Genomic DNA, 19,104 nt, shown 5'->3' on the forward strand with positions numbered 1-19,104 from the left:
TTTGAGGCATACTGGCCCTGCAAAACAGGACTAAGGAAACTTGGAAACCTAAGCATAGCTTTTACCCTTCTTCTCTGCAGAAAATGTGTGCCAGAGCTGTTCTCTGGCTGAAGACAACACAGCAGCCTGGCACAAGGTACCTGCTTCATCCCGTCCTGACAAACAAGAGACAGAAAAAGATGTAGTTATCTGAAAGTGGAAGAGAGGGAAAAGGCACTTGGTTCCTAGCAGACTTTTGAATGCCTGGAGATGAGCTACATGATTTCACAAGCATGGTGAGAAGATCTAAGAAGCAAGTGCATCTCTTAAGTGAGGGGTAACAGTTAATAAGAAATGGAAACAACATTCTCATAGCCAAGAATAAGTGCCTTTAAAAAGGTACCCAATAGATATTTAAAAATAAATGCAGAGTAGCAAAATGGTGTTGCCTCCAGCCAACTTACTGCTATAAAGTGTTAGTGACTCAGATCTCATGATTTATGGACCACACGCTTCTGCTCTTATTGAGGAAATTCCTCATTAAAACAAAGCTTCAGCTAGATAAGCCTACTGGATTTACTCAATAATTTTGAGAAATGAGCTTTGGCTGTCTGCATGAATTGGACTGGAAATCTCTTTTTCCTGTTTAAAGAGAATAATATTTACAGCTTTAAATGCTATGTCAATTTGAATGTTATAATGTTTCACAATCATGTATTTAAACACAGAAATCTGTTTATTTACCCAAACAAAACAGAGGAAATGATTCCAGCCCTCAGGTTTTGAATTCTCATTTAAATATGTGAACATCAGTCCACAACTTAGAGATGTTTGTGTATCTATGTACCTCCAAAATACTCATATTTCATAGGCTTTTTCACATTAATATTCACCAACAGTATCACAAAAGTTCTTTTTCTTTTACATAACTGTAAGCAACAGTAATTCTAGAAACACTAGAGAAAAAAAAGCATAGCAATGTCCACAGTTACAAGAAAAAGTGCACATTACTTGGTCACAATCACAGTCATTACTTGGAAAACTATATGTAACAAGTAGATATAAAATATCACTGATGCCTTAAACTCATTGTCAAAAATGGAATTACATAAAATTTTGTACATGAAATAAGGCAAATTTAGGAATGCACAAGAAACTTGTTATTCAACAAAAGCTAAACAACAGAACAGATAGTACAGTAAGCATAAACTAAAGTACCTCTTCTATATACTTAAAAATAAGCCTGCTGTAGTGCACAAAGAAAACACCATTAATGTGTAATCAATATTATAAAATAAGAAATAGAGGGGTTGGGAAGAGTGGGGGAGGGGAGAGAAAAGTTTTATTATAGTTGCAGCTGCATTCATTTACATTTTTGTACAGTTTTTAGCTAGGCCTGGGAATTATACAAATCATACCAGAAGTGTCAATGACCTTCCTCCATAAGAATTTTGTTTAAATTAAGGAAAACAAAATAAATACACACAAGAGTGCAAATTTTCAGATTGTCACTTGCAACCTCTTAACATTCATCATCTACATCCAATCACAACTAGAGGGACTTGTATAGGACAGCAGCAGTGATCATGGAGTTAGATGAGCTCACCGTAAGAAATCAATTTCTCTTTTTATTTTTTTTCTCAATGATATGTCTTTTTTTAAAAAACCCTCAACTCTTTATTAATCGCTAATAAAGCTGCAATATATTACAGAATGGAGTTGAGAATGGTATGAATGCAGGAAATGCATGCTTCCTTTGGAAGGTATTCCATAGATGACAATTTACAGTACATGGGGGAAGAATTATCCAGCATCAAGAGTTACTCGTAGAAAGAATATGAAGTTGGGGAGAAGGGCACAGTCAAGGGTTCAAGAGAGGAAGGGGGGACTTACAATAGCTCCTCAAAACATTTTCAGGACCAGTGAAAAAGTTTACCAAAGTAAAAATGAAAAATCTTGAATGAAAACAAAAATCTTTTGTTTTGTTTTTTTTTTATAAAAATTACATTTTTTTAAAATACAAGATCCTTTTAATTGCAATTGTGCCCTGTAGCAACAGGACATTTGGCAACGTTTTGCCATATACTGCAGCTTTAAGTCCAATGAGTCAGTATCACATTCCACTAATATTGCACTTGGATCTTGAACTACTTTTTTAAAAAAACATCACAGCATCTTCTGTTTCCTCCACTTGTTAGAACGAGTTAATTTCTAGCCACTTTTTCGATATTTATGCTGACACACTAAAACAAAAGCAATAGGCTGGACACAGTAAAGTACCTCAGAAATACCAGAGGTCGAAGTTCACTTGAAGCACCTTAACACATCACTTTATGGATCAAGAACAGTGTGGCATTATGGTAATTAACTCTCCTAAAAGACTGTGCAGTAACTGAAGTGTGTGCTCTGCGAAATCAAAATGTCATTAGTGGAAACTCTGAGATAAGACCAGGCCAGTGTGTAGTTCACATGACTCAGTTCTGCTGCAAAATAAGGTTTTCCAGTTCATCTGCAGAACGCAATAAAAATGCGGCTGATTCTCGATACCCTGCCACAAGCTGCCTCACTGCGTTTATCTCAGTCGGACTCAGCTGGGGTCTAGAGCTTGTACTACTGGAGGATCCAGAGCTGGTTGCTAACTGCCTCTTCATACTGAGATCTGTTGGACCTGCAAATAACAAAGGAAAAGAAGAGAAGGCTCAGATCCCGCTGCCAGAGACATTTCACCACCACAGGCTTGTAGATACAAATCCACAGCAGCAAAACCTGCTCTCAGTCAGTGCCAGTGAGAAGCAGCACTCACGAGCAACAACTGTTCAGCTACCATTCCCTTGACAGGAACCACAGCGATTTATTTTTATATATGACAGAAGCCCTTAAAATTCAGCTGACATAACACAAGTCCACCGCCAGCCTCTGAGGGGTATCCCAACAGTGTTAGCTGCAAGGCCCCCCAAAACTGCCCGGGGATCTAATGCTGGCGAGTAGGCAGACAACTCATCTCCTGCGCACCCCCCAGCTCCAGCTGCCGTCATAGCCCTCATGGCAATCTGCACACTTGCTTTTTTTTTTTTTTTTTTTTTTTTTTTTTTTTTTCATCACAGACTATCAAGCTTATGCTTTCTAGATATCTATTTTCACAACTTTTTGTGCTTCAATTAGCACACGGCCAGATTGTGAACCCCTTACTGAGGCAGATAAATGGTCTTTCACTTAAGTAGCCCTTATGCCACGTGATCTTTTATTTAAATCGTTAGTCATGAATGATAGAGGGTCATTGAGAATCTGGCTGGTATAGTAAGTAGCACACTACCATTTTTTGTGGGCTGCATACAGCTGGCAATATATTGCAAGGATCTTGTAAGGTCTGAACACTGACAAGAGAATCTGCAGCATGTCGCATTGGCAGCTTCCTCGCTGTACCACTATGTCTAGCACTTCTCATCAAAGAATATTCTCCAGACCATGTATGCTGCCTGCAGAAGACAGAACTCCTGAGGGCAATCTGCAGATTACTGCAATCGACAAAACCGCCTGCTATCTTGAAGTTCAGCTTTGTGGGGAATTTCCCTGTTAGCATGACCACAGTTATTAGCTAAGACATATGGTGCTTTGATGAGGTGTTTGCATTTTCCACTTAACACAATACATTTTCTTTTTCTGCCTGGAGATTTGGACAGGCAGAATTGTATTCAGGACTTTTTTAACATAGAAGGATACAGATGGTAAGTATACCTATGAAGCAGTTCATTATGTGGAACTCTGGATGAACGCTGTTCATTCATTTTGACAGTGTAGCGAATCTATACTTCTGGCAGGCAGAAGATCAGCCTGACCTGATCTTAATCTTAATACTCTCCTGAAAACTGGGATCTAGTTATCCCCAGCAATGTATTTTGCTTTCCTATGAGATAAATTTCACTGTTGAGTTTCATCTGGAAAATGTGTTTCAGTGCCAAAACTTTTCCCAGGATTGGCACCACTGTGGATAGACTTCCTAAAGAGACTGGAACAATTTTATAATTTAGCATATTCAACTACCAAACACACCAATTTATACTCCAGAGACCCTCCTAAATAATCCCATCAGAATCACAAGATTCAAAAACATATTTGCTAGGTTAAGCACTAGTGGAAAGATGTACTGATTTCCAGAAGCTGAAAATCTGGTCATAAACGTTACCTATTTTTCTTTTATGTTTATGCAACAATATGGCTGAGACCACAAAGGATGTCAAGTCTGCCATGTCCCCACATGCACTGAAGTTAATGAACCCCCTCCCCCCCCGAGTGAATGAAAGTAGAGCTGGGTCTATGAAAAGAAACTACTCAAACAGAAAGGGTCCTCTTAGATCTTCCTATTTCCTACTATGCAACTAGCATGAACACCACTTAGCCTTACAACTGCATTATCCAGTTTTACACTGGCGTAAATGAACGGACTTTAAATGACTTCCAGTGTACAAAGGATAAATAAAAGGACAATCATCCTACGTGAATTTGTTTCAGTGACCACACACTGCTGGGAAATGATCACAGTGTGAAGAAGCTCAGAGGATGCTTCCAAATAAAATCTTAACCTGGCACAGGGAAGACGGGTATACAAATCATAAAGGCAGCTGGACTGAATGGTTGTAATAAGCATTAAAGACTTTTATATTTATTGAGGCAGCAGTGGAAGAGCTACCACTGACATACTGAGGGCACTGTGCTCCAGGTGAACCTGCTTTAACTTTTATACTCTTTCCTTGATTCTCATTCATGTCAGAGCCAAAAACACACACACAATATAGGGCACAACAGAGCTGCTGTGGCAGAGTACATCTTTTTCTGAAAGGAAACTGTAGTTTTTTTTTATTTGTTTTTCCTTTGTAATTCAGATTTTTAAGTGGTTGAATAGAAAACAGAACGTTATTTCACTCATAATTTGAAAATGTATAGAAGCATTCTTGCTTACACTTGTGAGGTTTTCCTTATAAAAATAAAAGACACACAGTAAAAGCACCACTCTGAAAGGAAAACTAGGTGAAGACCAGATGACCAGCATGCATAAATCTGTATGATTCCTCACAAGGCTATAGAGTCACACTGCTGTACTCAAACTGAAAGACTGGCCCTCTATTTCTAGATGTGCTGATTACCTATCATGAAGAAAGTGTTTTGTTTTATTTTTTTTTAACTCTTTGGAATATATATCTCTGAAACTCTGAAGGAACTGGAAATAAAGATTTGTGCAAGTGCAACTAACAATAGAGACAAATGTGCAGTCTGCATTCACTGAAAAACACCAGGGCCCAAAACTCCTCTTAGTCTGGGAGACTTCTGTTGTATACATAGGAAATACGAAATCTCAGATTTTAACCTAGCCCTGATACTTCAAACTATTTTTTTTTTCTTTTATTTCTATATAGTAGGAAAAAAAGAATTTTCATTCACTCTACAACTCCTGCCTTAAGTTCTTAATAAGTAACAGTGCTCTTCTCCTTCCCCTCAAAGAAAAGCCCCCTGAGCAACAAAGCAAAGAAATCCAGACATACAGAAATGTGTTCTTGGCTATGGCTTTAGGATAGTGAATACACGTGTGCCTTCCCAGGCAGAGAAACTGCATGTGCTGGCAGAAAGCTGAACAGAAAGAGGACAAGCCATGCTTGATATGGGGATAAGGATTTCAGTTCTTCCTTTAATTTTGTTATGTGACCCCTACACCTCCAAAGCTTGTTTATGACAGGCCAAGCTTTATATCTGGGACAATACCTTACTCAGAGACTCACCACATGATATATTATACTGAATTCAGCTTTTAATAGCTATGATAGATACTTACTGGCAATATTACTGATTATTAAAGACTGCTCAGGCTGTTTTCTACTAAAAATGCTTTAGCCTTATCTGTAGCTTCATCAGTCATACCTGGTCTTTCAGGAGATAAGGAATAAATGCATCTTATTCTTCTAGTATAGATTTCCCTGTTTGTTTTTGTGCAAATCGGCTATTGAAAGACACGAACCTAAAGCATACTAATAAATATCCACCACGTTTCTTTATCCAGGCAAATAAATCACAGCTATTCTGAATGCTTCTTAAAATATCTGGTTACTCTGGACAGTTCATATACCTCTGTCTCCAGAAGTCATCACTACAGATGACTAAACCCGGAGAAAGCTGAACAGCTTATACCCTTTTTCTTCTAATGACTGTCCTTACTTTAAGTAGAAGTATTTCCTTCATATGTTTAACAGCATTTATTGAACAGCCTATATTCACAGGAACAAGGGAAGGTATCTTTAAACAGAAGGAAAGCCTAATCTGAAGTTTTTGCAATGAATTTTGCAGTGTTGGGTTCCTCCAAGGTGATACTGCATGATTTAGTGTATTGTTTCCCACCCCTGAGTACTTCATAACAATTAAAAATCCTGAATGAAAACATTATCAGGTTCCACAGTATTCAAGCAAAGATTAAGCGTACATTGCAAAGGTGAAGACAGAATATTTTTATTTATTTATTTTCTTAGTGCATACCATTATAACTCATAAGTGTCATCTCCCAAGTTTTTATAGCTTCACAATGTTCTCTTAAGCAGTGGATTTAACAAACTCCTGAGACAGATCCTTTCATTTTGTACTGTTTCTGAAGAATGAGATACTGTTTCTCTGCCTCTTGGAGAAAACTCCTGATTGACGCTTTAGCACAGGAATATTTCACATTCACCACCTCAGTCTAGTTACATAGACCTAATTTCCCTTGTGAGGTGAAATGGTTCTTGTTGGAACCAAATCAAGCTGAATAGGAGTACTCTAAAAATCCTCTCTCTGTGTGCTAGACAATCATTTATCAAATAAGCTGCTGGTAGTACCTGCCATTAAATACACTGTGGGACAAATGGCTTTCCTGTAAATTGCAAGACTTAAATGGAGCTAGTTATTGCCTCACACACTACTCATTAGCAACATGATTTATATCAAACTCCAAAATATGGGTCAGACATAGATGTACTGTACTGATAGTTCAGACAGTACCTACTCTCTCAGCAAAAATCCCTTAAGAATTGTGTGTTGTCACTGGATAGCTACCAGTCTTATAATTAACAACTACTGAAATAAATGAGCAATAAATACCCCAATGACTCTCAAAATGGTTACCACTATTACATACAATGAGAAAAAATAATTTTAAGCTGTATATGTTTAAGCATCTAACCTTACTCTCAGCAAAGATATAAAAACCATTGAAACTTATTTATAGCAGAATAGGAGCATAGAATCATTAAGGTTGGAAATGACCTCCAAGATCATCTGATCCAACCATCCCCCTACCACCAGTATCACCCACTAAGCCATGTTCCTAAACACCATGTCCAACCTTTCCCTAAACAACCTCAGGGACAGTGACTCCAACACCTCCTCGGGCAACCCATCCGAATGCCTGACTAATCTTTCTGAGAAGAATGTCTCCTCATTTCCAACATGAACCTCCCTTGGCACCACTTGAGGCCATTCCCTCTAGTCCTATCACTGGTTGTCTGTGAGAAGAGGCTGACCCCCAGCTCCCCACACCTTCCTTTCAGGTAGTTGTAGAGAGCAATCAGGTCTCCCCTGCACCTCCTCTTCTCTTAGGGACATGGTTTAGTGGGTGACATTGGTGTTAGGGTCATGGTTTGTCCAGACGATCTTGAAGGTCTTTTCCAACCTTAATGTTTCAATGATTCTATGATTCCAGACCAAGCAACCCCAGTCCCATCATAGGACTTGTGTTCCAGGCCCTTCACCAGTTTTGTAGCCCTTCTCTGGACATGGTCCAGGGCCTTGATGTCCTTCTTGTACTGAGGGGCCCAAAACTGAACACAGTCCTTGAGGTGAGGCCTCACCAGAGCAAAATACAGGGGGACGATCACCTCCCTGGTTCTGCTGGCTACACTATTCCTGCTACAAGCCACGATACTGTTGGCCTTCTTGGCCACCTGGGCACCCTGCCGGCTCACGTTCAGGCAAGCATCAACCTGCACCCGCAGATCCTTTTCCTCTGCACAGCTTTCTAGCCACTCTGCCCCAAGCCACTGCATGGAAATACATTTGCCCATGCTTTGAAATCTCTCATGTGTCTTTCTATGCCATCCATTCTCCTCTCCCCCCCTTTTTTTCCTATGAATGGCTTTAGAAGAAGTGAATATTGTACTTGATTCTCATCTACTCCAATAAAATTAAGTAGTGACAGCTATCAAAGCATGTTACTTTTCCCAAATCAGATGTATTTATTATTGCAAGAATGTTTTATTGTGATATTATGCATCTGTCAATGTTTCTTGTCCTCCTGCCTCCAAACAGAACAGATGTGCCTAGAACTATTGTTTTAAGTGCCAAGAGATCTCAGATCAAGTAAACAGAGGCTAATGAATTGGACTTTTTAAGCTTCTTTCTCCCTCCTACACCTTTCCCTCTGGGAAACACATTTTCAGCTAATTTAAGTAGCAGAAATATGTGTATATATATATATATATATATATGTTGCCTGAGGAAAGAGTTGTGAAAACACAGAAATGCCTATAGCCACTGAGTATCATGCATTTTCAACAATCAATGAAAGGATTACATGGCATACACCCGTCTGGCTTGAATGGCTGTCTCTCCTGAAGTTTGTGCTAAGGTAGAAAAGTAAGGTACTGTCCAGTTAAGCCACAGACCTTTCATCCCAACAGAAATGGGATATGTTGGGAGCAGAATAATACTTGCACATGCCATATGACCAATAATTTGAAGAGGAGGAGTAAGAAGGGGGGACAGAAATGTGGGGATGATCTTAATAAACAATTCAGCCAGTATTTCACAGAGGAAAATTACCACTTTTGCCACACAATAGGTCAAATCATTTAATTTCTCCCAACAGCACATTTTGTCTTTTTTTTTTTTTTTTTTTTTTTTTGAAATGGGATTAAACACACTCTCCCACATTCCTAACTCCATCAGTCTTGTTCTATCTCCACTTTGATTTCAGCAGGATAGCCCTGAGAACACGGAAAACTGTGTGGTAGCATAGGTATATACTATATATGGAGAAAACAATCACAAGGAAAATACTGTTCACCCCCTACATTAAGGCCACACATGTTGCAGTAAGTATGCAGCTCTTAAAGAATTAGCTGCATACTGGATATGCTCAGCTGGACTCTTTATTATTTTTTTTTCCTACTTTATCACCAAGAAGCCTCTACTGAATGTACAAGATTTTACAGGTTACAACTTCACCAAATTTGAGCACATTTTCTCAGAACAAGAAAAGTCCTCAGCTGCATGTCAACTTCCCCTACCAAGCATGGTTCCTGGCACTTTTCACAGAGGTGATGGAGCTCCTCATATACACATGGGATAAATGACATGCCTTCCCAATAACCTTTGGCTAAATTATTTTTGATGAAATAACTTCAGAAATATTCACCCTGAAGCTGACTTCTGGATGGAAAAATTCAATTCAAATAGTTAAAGCTTGGCAAAGTTATAAACAAGAACGCATAATGGGAAGAGTGGAAAAGAAAAGACATAACAGCAATTTTCTCTCGCATGCCTCATGTTACTATGAAGTTTGCATTATAAAACTGTCAAATTTGAGACATAGATGCCTGTGAATTCTTTCTTTACTGGTATCAGCATCACCCTCTAAAAACTGTTACACCTGACCATACCCTTCATTTCACTACATGAGTCATGAATGCATACAGGCTTGGTGAGGCAGACGGGAATTGCACCCTGCACCCAGATACCATAACCTCACAAAAGAGAGTCTACATAACAACTTAAACTGTGATAAGTACCTGCAATTCCTACGTGACTTCTCTGTTGCCTATACTGGTGTCAAAAATACTCTCTTTGCACATGTGCAAATGCAGTGTGGGTTAAAGGAAGGGACCACGTGGGGCTTATACCCCTTAGCATTCTGTAAGCAATGCTTGGCACAGCACATGCTTCTATATAACCTTAGAGCTTATAAATTGTACAGCTCTGTTCAGCACACAGTATGTTCTACTTCTATCTAACCTTTCAACCCACCTAATGCACCTGAATCCCACTGAACCGACAAGCCCTGTGGCAATCATGTGCATCTCTGACCTAAACTGCACAAAAGAGCAGTGAAATCACTCCTTCCTACTGTCATATGAAGAACTGGACTGCAGTGCTCAGCCTTCCTCTCCCTGCCTCAGAGCAGCACAGCCATGCTGAACACTGAGGCTCAGCAGCCTTCATCCTAGGTCCTTTCCAACCTTGTGTTTCTACCATCCTGTAATTCTTCATTAGGGATGTACTGCACTGCCCAGTATGAACACAGTTGCCCTGCTCATACAGACGTCTGCTGGTCCAGTAGCACAATAACTTCAGTTTTGGAGCACAACATGCTCTAGAAAGAAGTGACGGATCAGCGAGCAAAATTAACTGTGTGAACCAACATTTGTGCCAGGGATTGCAATTAATTTGACTGTTTATTAGTAACAAATAGTGACAGAGGTTAACACGGACTGCGTACAAGATGTAGCAGAGGGTTCCCATTCTACAAAAGCCCTGCAGCCTGGGCTAGTTGGCTGATGTGGCAGATCCTTCAGGACCCTGAAGAGCCAGGAAGGCCCATTTGGACGTGGACAGAGGGGAGAATGGCCTGGGGACCAGAGCCCTCCTGGGGCAGCAGGGAGAGGTGAGCAGCATGACAGGAGTCCAGCAGCTACTGGCTGTGCACAGGGACATTTGTCCCCACAGGGACACATTGCACTCTGCAGGCCTGTTTGTGGGAAAGGGGGCTGCAAGAACAGCCTGTCAGGGCTCAGGATTTGCTTGCAGTGTGAATTTACTGGGACTCGCTGGGAGGACTCACCTGAGTTGGAAGGGGACTGGACGTTGGTGGTGCCTGGGACGCAGTGCTGACTCGTGGCTGTGGTAGAGGGCGGCTGCAGATCTGTGTAGAGAAACGGGGACAGAAGAGCTGCTTTGTCATGTCACGATGCAAGGGAGTGTCTGACATGGCCAGTCTGCCATTCAGTCTAAAACACATTCTCACTTTTTACACACACACAAAAGGAAATGAATGACATTTCTGCCTAGAAAACCAGACAACGACAGAGAAGGAACACCCCCCAGATCAGTTCCAGGAGGCCCAGCAGTAGCAGAAAAAACACACTGCACACCCTCTAAGAGAAAATGGACCTCAGGAAACAAAGTGGCTGTGGAGAACCAGGCTCAGAAAAGCCAGCCCTGACAGCTGGTAGTCACCAGGAGAGTGTGGATGATGACAGAAACACCTGGGGTGATCCTACTTCTGCCAGGAGAAGCTCAGGCAGCAGCACGCAGGGACTCTGACAGCTCATGGTGGCAACAAGAGATTTTGCTCCTAGTGGAGTAATCTGTTGCCTGTACTCATCCTCCTGTCCCTGAGCTCGGCGTCCCTCCAGGCTCATGCCAGGTATGGTGGAACAGGGCCAGCTGAAGCCTTTGTGGCTGGCTGGGGGTTGGCAAGCAAATGTCATTTACACTCACCCCACCCTGGGGCTTTTTTTTCACTTCTGTAGCAGGAACTGCCTCAGCCTTAAAAAAATCAGAGCCATGGAAATCTACGCTTTTCAATAAGCAGTTCTCCTTGAACATCTACATCGTCAAGGGCTACTTGCCCAGAGGCCTCTCTTCCGACTGTGTACAAGCGGACAGAGGCTCTGTCAACCCATAGATTTCCTGCAGATGAGGTGAAGCTTTCAAGTTGAGCTGGCTTGGCCTAGATGGTTTAAACATAGGGGGAAAAAGACCTTAATGCTTAAAGACCAAGCCTTTTCCTGCTTTTTTTTTTTGTTGTTGTTGTTTGTTTGTTTGTTTGTTTGTTTTATCCTGACTACAAAAAAGGAAGGGTCACTGTACAAGCTGTTGCATTCTGCTTGCTCATATTGAGCAGTTGCATGAAGGTTCACCCCATACAGTTGTGTAAGGAGATAATTATGGTTCTCTAATTAGCCATGTGGAAAGACAGACTGAGGAGGGAAGCACTGCAACAGCAGGCACAGAGAGGTCCCTGAGCCAGAGCTACAAAACCGTTGGGTGAGCAGATAGCTAAGTATTAAGATGGGATCGGAGTAGGGATGAACTTTATAGGGGAGGAAATAACCAAAGTAAATGAGTCAAAGCATTTAAAACACATCAGTTGGATTACTAGATAGGAGAGCTATTGGACATGGTCATTATATTACTGTGGGGAAATGTCCAGAAATAAAAATTCAAACAGCAAGATTTAGCTTTTGCAATTTCTCTTCCTTTTTCCTGTCTTAGCAGATATGTAAAACCAGACTGTATTTGTTTATACACACATCCTGACTGAGGTGTATATTTATCTTTACACTAGGTGAATGTAAAAGTGATAAAAGCATTTGATGAGTTACTAACTTGAAGAGGAAATGCATTCTTAAAATCACTTAGGTGTTGAAAACAATTCAAAGAACTATCCTGTATATGTTTGGGACAAGAGTCCATGAAACATAATAATGACTGCAAACAACTACCCTATGAGGTCTTTCAGGAGGGAAGTTGTTACTCCTGTCAACTGCAACTCCATCCACAAATGAAAAAAACAAACAGGGGGCATGTCAGATCAAATGTCAGGTCAAATCCCTAGGAACTGGCCCCCAAATCCTCTCATTTGTCCAATAGGGAAACCAGAGTGCTTTACACTCAATAGCCCTGAAATAATCAGTTTAGCTACTCGTTGCTTTTGTGTCAATGAAACTAAGAAATTGATGGGCTTCCCATTCCACAACTTCCATAAGGAACTTTGTGAAATGGCAGGTGGGTCACAAATCAGTGGCCAGATAGATTGTTAGCATCACCAACTGGTTTCCAAATGCTAGCATGTAGACTTTTGGTTTGTGCATCTCATGTGCTTTGGATCCTATGGGATCCCTATGGAGAAGACTGACACTTTTGCACAATGCTTCAACAATGCATAACCACGTGGAAGAAGCACAGTGGTTTACTAGTCTCCCAAAGTAAAAAATAATAATAAAAAAAGTAAAATGTTTTGGCATACATCAGTATACAAACCATCAGCGTCCTCTGGTCCCTTCACCCCAGCAGTGCTATGCAGAGGAATACAGTGCACTGCAGTTACCTGGCTGCATTAGTTGTACATCATCTGGTAGTTCTGGGATAATCACCGTTTGTCCTACAAAACCCATCTTGAACTTGAATCATGACAAAAGCACTAGAGTCCTCTGCATTAAAGATATGAAGAAAATGTTGCTTCTAATCAGAAAGCAAAACTAATTTGTGATGTCAAATTTGTACCTCATTTTCAAAAATTGAAGTGACATAAAATACTTTTGTCTAAATCCTACAATCCATGGAAAAGCAGGAGTTATGAAAATGTGTCCTGTATAAAAGGTTTGAAGGGAAGAACAAGGATACAAAACAGTTGTGATTCCTTCACAATTTAGGATTATGTAAAATAGGGCAATTCTGATGGGTTCTGCTGACAAACAAGTCATATGGGAAGCTTAATTCTGCTCTTACTTGGATGAAAGAGCAAATACCAACTGTGTTCATCAGGAACTGATTAGGACATTCTCTGACTACAGTGTAGAAGGCAATTTGAAAGTTCTTGTACATTTTCCCAGGAAAACAAATTTCCATGGCTGTCTTACTCTTATAAAAACATTTGATCAGAGATCACATTCAATATCTCAGATGTGATTTTCATGCATGTGGAAACAATTGTGATAATCTCTTTAAGTCAAAGAATTTTGAAAACTAAAATATTATCTTTTTTTTTAGTCATATAGAACATTTTATGTAAGTCATTCATAGAGGTGAAGGTCACCAGTACACCATACACCACTAACGCTTTGCAGGCTGCAGCCCTGGTAACATTCTGAAAATTGCTTAGCATGTTGAAAATTGAGGCTGTAGCTTAACAATTATTGTTTTGCCAAAGTCAGTCCATGTATCTGAAGCATCACACTCCTCAACCAGTGAGGAATCAGCCAGGACAACAACCCAGGGATTTCTCTGTCCTCTGAGACATTTTTTTAAATACTGTTCTTGGAGGCAAGAGGTCCTCATTCTTCCAGAGTAATCACTTTTCTCTGACAGACAGACAATACTCTTCTTATCAGAAGGAGTAAACCATTTCCTTTGCTCTGAATTTGTATGAAATCAGTAAGGAGGACCATTACAAACAAATGATACACTTCACATACATTTGTTTGTTTGCTAATGTAGGAAAGGAATATTATTTAAACAAATGATTCTGACTGTTTATGAGTTGTTTATTTATTTTTGTTGTTTTTGTTTTGTTTTGTTTTATTTTTTCAGATGGGCATATGACCTCATGGTGACACATAATTACTTGCACCATATTTACTTTTATTTTACTTTAACTTGCACGTAATTACTTTTTAGCATAGGGTATAAATAGATGTGCTGATTTCTCATTTAACACTTGTCATTCCAGATCCTTATCTGGAGTAAATTAAAGCGCCCAGAGAGATCACATGAGAAATCCAGGCCAATTCATTTCCTTCACAAAATATGGAGCTCAGTGTTTTCAAACTCCAGTCAAAAAGATACTAATGGCCTCCTTTTGTGATCAGTATAGGAGAGGACAATAACAACAGGGGACGTCCCCATAAAGTCATGCAAATCTGCTGAAGATCTAACCCAGAGTTTTTTTAACTCTGCTTTGTTAGGGACTTCAGGTTCAGTCTCACCCTATTGTGAATTAGTCCCTTGAACCTGAAATGAGACTAGCATGCAGTGAACAAGCATTTTGCTCAACAGTCGCTGTTTGCTGGATTGTGTCCCTGCTCATTATCTGCTAATAGCTCATGGATATCGAACCCCTCAGACTAGCTTTCTGTACAGCAGGGGAAATGTACACATGAGCACATATACACACAGGCATATTTTGTAAGGAAGGAAACTCACCACTGCTAGAAGCATCGTTGAGATTTAGCAGCCCACCTCCGAGCCCTCTGTAACTATGGTAACTGTAGGTCCCATTTCCATTGATGTACAACACCTCCTGTGTGCTGGAAACAGCTGATGTTGAGTAAGTGACCTGGGCTGGCTCCTGTTTGTACTGTTTGTCAGCTGGAGCAGCCTCATCCTGCAAAAACAATGAAAGGTTTTGAATTATTATTACATTTTGTCTTGCATGAGAGGGTCTTTTCCATTGTTAAGACTTCCCATCCGTTGCTTTCACAAAATTTTAACACACGTCAATCAAGCACATACATGTCTCTCATAGAATATCAGCTGAACAAATACAATGTAAAAAAGCAAGAAAAGATGTTTCCTGCAAAACTGAGACTTTTTTTTTTTTTTTTTAATTGCTCCACTAGCCAATAATACTGTTTCTCAAAGGGGAAGAGGCATCCTCTCATCCTGAATAGCTCACAGTCGCCTGCAAAATCCAACTCTGTGCAGATATAGCATGGAAAAGGATAAAAAGAAGCCATTGTTTTCTGACTACAGGTGTGACTCTTCTGAGTCAAAGAACCACCTCTTTCTCAATAAAATAAACCAATACAGAATGCACCAACTCCTTTTCTTGATGTATCAGCCTCAAAAGGGACAGAAGGAATAGAGGAACAGAATACAACCACATTTCCTATGTTTGCAGAAGGCTGAATGAGCGACCATCCACATAAGGATGGTACTTGCCACATAAGTGGTAAAGATACCTCTACAAACATGGTTTGAAAGTATTTGTAGCCCCATGTATAAGCAGTGACTGTTTGTACAACATGAGTTCCTCTTGTGTTCCCTATTTACCTATTAGATGATCGCATAATATCAAACAGGATTTAGCACAATGGCTCTGCAACTTTCCCCCAGAGGAAATCACATTTCAGAAGAAAGTATATATTTCTCCATGCTTGCTGCATCTACTTCTGAGAGCACCACACCTCCACTCATGATCACAGAATGCCCCAGTAGTAACTTTAATTATGACACAGGTGGGAAAAAAAAAAAAAAAAAAAAAAAGACATTAAAAAAAATTAACTGTGTTTTAGTAGTTGGAAACAAGGAAAACAATCAGTGCATGACTACTCAGCCCACTGAGGGATTTGAGTGTCAGAATGTCTGATTTAGCTTGCAATTGTATTTGAACTTCTTTGTTTCTTTTTAACTTGAAAACTTTTTTTTTTTTTTTTAATAGGCATGACTCTATTATGTGATGAAAATATATGTCAGTAGTTTCAAATAAAATGGTTGTATGGACTATCAGTATTTATAAAACACGGGTAAGATTTTTTGAAGACATTTTCAGAGTAGTCAACTGAGCAATGATCTGTTAGTATTATCTACCTTTTTTTGTAAGATTCTGTACCATCTCTTTATTGTTGCTAAGTATACCAAAGTTACTAAAAAGGACTGTGTCAAATTATGTGTCAAATTAAATGTGCTTGTGAAGTAGTTTTCCCATCAGCATTAGTGAGTCCCATCTCTCAAATAAGATGCCACCAACTTGTCTGAGATGAAGATATCCCTGTCTCTTTTATTGGCTAAAAAGACTTGGGCTCAACTAAGATGACTCATGAAATGGAACATATATTATTAACAGAAACTTTTAATATTTAATACAGAATACTGAACCATCAGATAATTAATTCCATAAACAATCAGAATGGGGTCTGTTGAGCACTAATATGAGCAGAGGCTAAGCTCTGCATTTTTAAGAGAGCTGGTGAAACTGGTCTCCTATGTATTTTCTTAAACAATAATAGACTTAAACAAAGAGCCAAAATTGCAATGCTTTCATTTATTTATTTATTTATTTACTTACTTACTTTCTTATTCATTCATGTATTTATTTATTTAGCCAGGAATTCAACTTTAACATCATTTACTTTTAATCTCCAAATGTCATTATAAAAGTAAAAGTATTATTTTCTATGAAAAAAATATTTATAAGCTATACAGTAAAGTTCTGACTTCGAAACAAAGCTTAAATCATCATCCAAATCCTTAACGCTCTCAAGGCTTCTATCCTTATTTCTAAAACTAGATGATATTTCATGCTGTAGACTCAGTTGGGGCATCATTTTATTATCACAAAGATCAGCAAGGGATTTTCACCAAATTTATCTAGGACTGGACTGTGTTCAAAGGGTACAACGCAAAGAGGACTAACTTCGAGAAGCTGCCAAAACACCAAACTGCACGTAGACCATCTGACCCATCTTTAGCAATAAATTTACTGATGTCTCTAGAAGAATTACTGTACAGCCATGTATTGCCAGTCCATGGCTCAGCAGAGTATCTCAGGCTCTGTTTCCTTATCCAGCTTTCTGGGAGCCACAGATTTGCTGGGCTCCAGAGTCCCTCTAGCCATTCAAGTGAAAACACAGCAGTGAGTTTATTGCAGAGCTGGTGCACTGAGCTTATAGCTGAGCACAGCAGAGTTGGGCCAGAGGGCACAGCAAGGATGCAGCACATTGATGTGTACCACCAGCCTGGCTGCTGGAGCACATGGCTGAGGTAGGAGAACTGAGGAGAACTGCTTCTTGTTGCAAGACACAGTGAAGAGGAGTCAGATTTGGGGTGCAAGGTCTTTGCTATCTGTGGCGAGGCTGGGACCTGAACTCAATGCTGCCATCTCCTAGCAACCAGGCTAAAAGCAAAATTGTGGTGAGAGTCGTAGCTGAAGCTGTGCCACTCGCTGAGTGCAAAGAAATGCACAATTCATGGGCAGAGAGTTAGCAAACAGTTCCCTTGCAGAGATGTCCTGCCCAGGGACCCTTCCAACCCTGCTCCCTTCCCTGTCAATACTTCTCATTCAGCATCTCCCTAGCACAAAATTCACAAGCTGCTCTGAGACTGGGAGTCCAGGACTTTGTATCAAACCAGTCACAGCCCTGTGAAACACCGTGGCATGCCCTGTGGTGGGGCTTGGGTTGTAATGCTGGGGAAGGAGCTCCCTAGGGGCATGAAATGGGTTGAGGTGGATGCTGAGCATGGGGCTCTTGGTTCTGTGTATGAGCTCTGATCTCCTGCCCAATTACAAAAGATGCCTTCCTGTAAACATTGCATATATTTTTAAGAGCATGCCAATCAGCTGTACTCAAATGATGAATAGGGCACCATACATTTCAGACCTGAAATTTGGACCTTTCCTAAGTGCTTATCTCAGTGCTTCAGGATGTATAAATATAGAAGCAGGGTAGGATTTTGGATGACCTTCTTCTGAGCAGGCTCAGGTGTTAGCCCTACCAGCAGGATGTTGAACCATTAGCCTGGTAACAGGGGGGGTGGTTGTCACCTCTCATACACTCCTCTGGGATTTAGACATTTTTCAAGAATCTTTTGTACTTAAAAGGCAAAAGTTTGTACTTTCTCCTTGCAGCCATGCTGAGGATAAAGAAGCCAAGCTCTCTTTCTCTTGGGGAAGAAGAACATGAATGTCATGTTCATTTTTGTATACCCAAGATTTATTCTGCATAGATTAAAGCTCTTCTTTCTTTTCATCTTAATTGTCTTTGCTTTTAAACTGTTGTAGAAATTAAAGAGTGTTGTTCCAGAACTGAGATTTTTCAATCATTGTGTGTTACTTGTTCAGCACTTTCTTTTGACAAATGCTTTCCCCTTACATTTGTATTAGAAAGGCTTAATAATTGATTTTAAAATTAATTTTTAAAAAACATTTTAATTCCATAATAATCAGCAACAATTAACTAACCTTTTTATTAATATGTTTAACTTATCTGGAACACATATTGTTGCAATTCATAACAATTTTTTAAAACCTTCCAAGTGTTAACTAACCTTTTTAAAACTGTTTATAATTTACCTTTAATAAGGAGTATGAACAAGAAGCAGATAAAACATTTGTCCATCTAGAATTTGACTTATACCATCTTCATTTTGTATATGGCAATTGAAATAAGTCATCCTTCTAATAATATTTCTCTTCTGACTTTATTTTGGAGGAGAGGTAATTTAGGTCTTGAGCATATCATCTGGAAAATGATGGAAATCACAGAAATGCAAAGATACCTTTTAGCTACCAAAGCATGCTAAAATGCAAAGTTATCTGTTCACTTGAAAAAGTGGCAGCATGAAGTACATACTGTGATCTACAACTTGGTATATATCAGTGATATCTACATT

At 39.7% G+C, this 19,104-nt stretch overlaps 1 protein-coding gene across 5 annotated transcripts in view; it reads right to left on the reverse strand.

Moving 5' to 3' along the window:
- Positions 1–692: 692 nt before the first annotated feature.
- Positions 693–19,104, reverse strand: part of NOL4 (nucleolar protein 4) — a 190,992-nt gene continuing 172,580 nt past the window's right edge. For all 5 annotated transcript variants that reach the window (XM_035317858.1, XM_035317859.1, XM_035317857.1 and 2 more), the window contains 3 exons: positions 14,917–15,097; positions 10,832–10,912; positions 693–2,647 (listed from right to left, as the gene is read on the reverse strand). In XM_035317858.1, coding sequence (XP_035173749.1) covers positions 2,454–2,647; positions 10,832–10,912; positions 14,917–15,097 — 456 coding nt within the window. In that variant the 3' untranslated portion in view covers positions 693–2,453. The remainder of the gene's footprint in view (positions 2,648–10,831; positions 10,913–14,916; positions 15,098–19,104) is intronic.

The sequence above is a fragment of the Oxyura jamaicensis genome, chromosome 2, assembly GCF_011077185.1.
Source record: "Oxyura jamaicensis isolate SHBP4307 breed ruddy duck chromosome 2, BPBGC_Ojam_1.0, whole genome shotgun sequence".
In the NCBI taxonomy this organism is placed as follows: Eukaryota; Metazoa; Chordata; class Aves; order Anseriformes; family Anatidae; genus Oxyura; species Oxyura jamaicensis.